Below are 4441 nucleotides of genomic sequence, written 5' to 3'. Positions count from 1 at the left end.
AATGTATATATATATATATATATATATATATATATATATATATATATATATATATATATATATATATATATATATATAAGATGCAAATGTAAAAAATAAAATTTTCCTCTAAGCGACTAATATTTAGTTTGTGGTCAAAACAAAATGTTGATGGTGGAAGATAAGGGTGGTGTGTAATCTGTCACTATATATTTTTATAGTTTTTGTGTCACGATTAAAGAAGTAAGTGCAATATGGTCCAATTAGTTTTTATTTAGTTATTTATTTATTTATTTATTTAATTATTATTATTATTATTATTATTATTATTAAAATTGTCTACCCTTAGCTATGGTAGAGTGGATTGACATAAATGGTCCCTCAGTTATTTGCGTAGGAATTGGTTAATTTGTCAGAAATGGTCCTTCTGTTTATGCTGTTTTGTCATCTTCGGACTTTCTTATGCCTTTTTTTCGGGGGTCTTTTTGACCATTTTTGAACTTCTATCTGCAGTCACCGCCCCTGTAACCCAATCATATTAGGATATGACAATGTCAGCAGGGTCACCGCCTTGATTTCATCGTCTTATCCTTCTGGTACTTTGAATTACCCTTCCGTTCTCACTCTTCGTATTCACCGCTTCTCGGTTCTATCTTCACCACCGATCCAGACTGATCCGTTTTTCAACTTGCTCCAAGTATGTTTTTCCTTGCTTCCGTTCTGACCTCCACCGCTTCATCTCACTTCCGCTGTCGTGCTTTGGAATTCCGGTAGCTAATCTTATCGGCTTCCTCTATCCTTCATTGACACCCATCTACACCGCCTCACAGTAGTCGATTGGCGGGGGAAGTAGCCAGGCGGATGAGAGGGAGGGTAGGTGCCCTGTCTCTAACACCGATGGCCATGTTACCACCGCTCCCCTCTTCTGCAATTTCTTATCAAGCCAGTTGATTCAAAAAGAGAGAAATAGGGGTTTTACTTAACTGTGTTTTTAGGTGACCGTGAGTAAGTTTGTTGTTTAAGATTGTGTGAAAATTGCAGGTTCCATTCGTTTAATTTTTCTTTAATAATTGTTCTTGGAATTATCTATATACGTTTGTTTGTAAAGTATTGTGATTTTGGGCCATGTCTCAGGTTGATGGAAGTCACATCGGTGCTCATGGAACTCTTGAGCCCTTAATAATCAACATATGTAAGGATAATGTTACATATTAACATTATCCTTAATAATCAAGTTTGTGAGTTTTTCTACCGCCTCCAACGGCTTTGATCTTGCTGTACCCGCAACTGGAATAGACCGACATAGAGAGATTGCAGGACATCGAAGAGGGAGACAGAAAGAAGTGTCATTCGACTGTTTCTGGTGATGGTGTCACAATATCGGTTGCCAGTGATGGTAGTCGGAAGCGCGGTCCTGGCGAATTTGGGGGTATTACCCCAACTCCTTTCATCTCCACCGACATCATTCGATTTACGAGTTTCTGCATTGGTAAGCTACTAATCTACTAATCTTCATTGTTATTGTTTATCGGATGCTTCTTCGATTTTCCATTTCATTGTCTCATTTCATCTCCTAGGGTTTTTTAAGTGTTTGGAGGAACAAAATTTGATCGGCTGCTACCGGTTCTGATCGTTACCCTGCTTCTCTACATGCCCCCTTGATGAGTTCTCCAGAGCCTCCCCCTTATATTCCCGGTACAGTATATGTCAAATGCTTTAGAATTTTATCCGGTTTACATCATGTATGTGTTTCAACTTCAATGATTATCTTAGATTGTCAAAGCAGATACGTGTCTGCCTTATATGATGATCGTAGGAACTTGTGTCTCATCATTTGTAGCTGAATATTGCTGTAATTTTGTATCTGAGTTAGAGATGCCCTTTTTCATAGCCAAACTTAAAACATTTAGGAAAAAGATTTATGTGGATTGGATCTAAATTGGAACCCAACAGTAAAAGAAGCTAAATCCTTCCAAAAAGAACACAAATAAGCTCTTTTAAGAGATGAACCGTCCACCTAAAAAAGTGTTTCTAAACTTCTTTTTATGATGTCACTCCAACTTTTTCTTCTATCATCTTTTATGGAACCCATCGTTCGCTTTCTATGAACTTTTCAGATATATTAAACATTTAAACCACCTTGCTTTCAAGAATAATTCCTTATCTTTCTTGCTTCTTACTACCATACCTGAAATTAATGTGGATTGTATCAAAACATGAACTTTATTTGCTTAGTTGATCATTAAAGTCTGTTCCACATAATTTTTATCAACTATCTCTTACTTAATAAGGACCAATGACACCCACATTTGAAATTATCCACTTTTGTTGCAGAGCAACCGTTTCCATACCAGGGTGGCTATGGAGGACAATATGGTCAAACTGAACATCAAGCTCATAGGTATACAGTCTACCCTGTTTGCTTCTGTGATATAATTTGATCCTTAATTCACATAACTTTAAACATAATTCTATGAGATTATATGTATACATACAAATCTTGGATGAGGTTGAGATACGTGAGTTACTGATTAACCATGTTAGCCACCGATGCTGTTGGGGAAGCAGGCCTGCTCGAACATGGAAGATCCATTCTATTGAAGACTGCAATGTCTATGTTGGAGCCCTTGAGACTTTTGTTGAAGAAATAGAAGTCATCACTGAAACAGAACCATATCATGGAAACAACAACATTGATGGAAAAGATAAAGGCCCTGAACTTGGTGTTTGGGAACTGGATTTAAGGTCAGAATTCCCAGTTCTATTCACTCATCAAAAAGAATCCCGTGCCCAAATCCCCCATTCAGAATCCATCAACAAATGCTCAGGTGATAAATAACCCATCAAATATCATGATTTATATGTTTTTAGTGTTGGTTTTTTTTTTAAATCCAATCTTGGTTGGATGACAGATTGTGAAGGAAGAGGAGATATTATTTGTGGTAAATGCAATGTTGATCAGGAACCAGGAGTTTGGAAGCAATATGTGAAGTTGGGGCCAACTCAACCTGTGAATTGGTGTAATCTACATGTTTCGCTTGCTCCCTGAAGATTATAGTGTGTCGTCTGTGATTCAGGTCTTCTCCCACCACCGCACAAGTTAAATCCTCCCCTGCTACTATCTAATATGAGTTTTTAATGATCATTACATTATTATCGATGTTGATTATTTATTTATTTTGAAGGAAACAAGAGTTGCAATTATCTTAATTTTTTTCCAGGTCTTTCGAATTTGACAACTTTAACTTTCAATAGGAAGACAAACATCACTGCAAAAGGAGTGTGCAGTAAGTGAGATTTTGTACTGTTGGGTTCATGAAGAGATAACTCAAATTTGATGAAGTTCTTTTTTCTTTTCAGTTTCATCATTATCATATATATTTTTGTTTGATTATATTCTAATGTAAGACCTATTTTATGGTTTAGATGATGAGAAATGTAGGGCAAGAGCAACCAATGAGACGGTATTGCTCCTTTTTTTTGTATTCCTTGCTTTTGGAGGTTTCAAAATGTGGTCAGTATTGTTATTTTTGTCTATAAAAAGCTACAAGGTTGATTGGAGCGTTGTATTACACATTACAAGTTCCATTAAATTTTTGGATAACCTATTAATGTTCTTTTTTTATGACTTTCTATTTATGATGATAGAAAGCGCTTTCCTTTTTCATATATTTTCTACCCCTTCTTCAACCTCAGCTGCAGCGTATTCGGTACGAAAATGTACGTCGTCACCGATACTTAATCTAAAATCATAAGCAGTGACACACTAGCTGGCTGACAAAGCCTGTTGTATGTAAAGGTTATAAAGGGTACACACTTTCACATAGTAAAAAAAGCTATAAAAAAACCCCAACAAGGAAGGCGATACTCAGAGACTTGAAGAGACAATCGACCCATGAGGTCGACGCCCACTACTCCTTTGTGTTTCATTTTCTTTTAATTTCATTCAATTTCAACTTTTAACTATTTGGTTTGGAGTTTCAAGTAACACTCGATCATCATAGGAAAAAAGAACCCCAAAACAGACCATAGGTCATTTACAGGTAAATAACTTTTTACATATTCCTTTTGATTTTTCAATAGGATCAAAAAGCAGTCACTTGGGGATTTAAGAGGCATAGTTCTTAATATGATCCCAGGTAACCTGAGAACCCAACCTGTTATTCGAGTCACAGGGTACTCCTAATACCTCTCGGTCTTTATTAATTTCATCCCAAAATCAACAAGATCCCAAGGAACAATATTTATAATGTCCAGCTAACCAACCAAACAATCAAACCTAATCTGACTCCAAAACTAATAACAGATATCGACACCACCTAAGAAAGATAAAGACTAAACATAAATAACCAAAATTATCCTAAACTGAGATATTCTTGCCACGACTTTGATAAACCTGACCAAATCTTGATCCTCCAGCCTGGGATGTATCATTACTCCCCTCCCAAACAGACACCTTGTC

At 36.3% G+C, this 4441-nt stretch overlaps 1 protein-coding gene across 1 annotated transcript; it reads left to right on the top strand.

Annotated features, from left to right (window-relative positions):
- The first annotated feature begins 559 nt into the window (after window positions 1-559).
- LOC145051935 (uncharacterized) lies at window positions 560-3518 on the top strand. The gene is made up of 6 exons (XM_078999763.1): window positions 560-1020; window positions 1114-1468; window positions 1557-1674; window positions 2314-2807; window positions 2892-3078; window positions 3201-3518. The coding sequence occupies exons 4-5, from the start codon at window positions 2453-2455 to the stop codon at window positions 3026-3028; spliced, it is 492 nt and encodes a 163-aa protein (XP_078855889.1). The 5' UTR covers window positions 560-1020; window positions 1114-1468; window positions 1557-1674; window positions 2314-2452; the 3' UTR covers window positions 3029-3078; window positions 3201-3518.
- Window positions 3519-4441: the final 923 nt, after the last annotated feature.

This window comes from Lactuca serriola, chromosome 5 (genome assembly GCF_051521515.1).
Source record: "Lactuca serriola cultivar US96UC23 chromosome 5, Lser_US96UC23_V15, whole genome shotgun sequence".
NCBI classification, from domain to species: domain Eukaryota; kingdom Viridiplantae; phylum Streptophyta; class Magnoliopsida; order Asterales; family Asteraceae; genus Lactuca; species Lactuca serriola.
The sequence above is the reverse complement of the archived record's forward strand: the minus strand, read 5'-3'. Positions and strand labels throughout refer to the sequence as shown.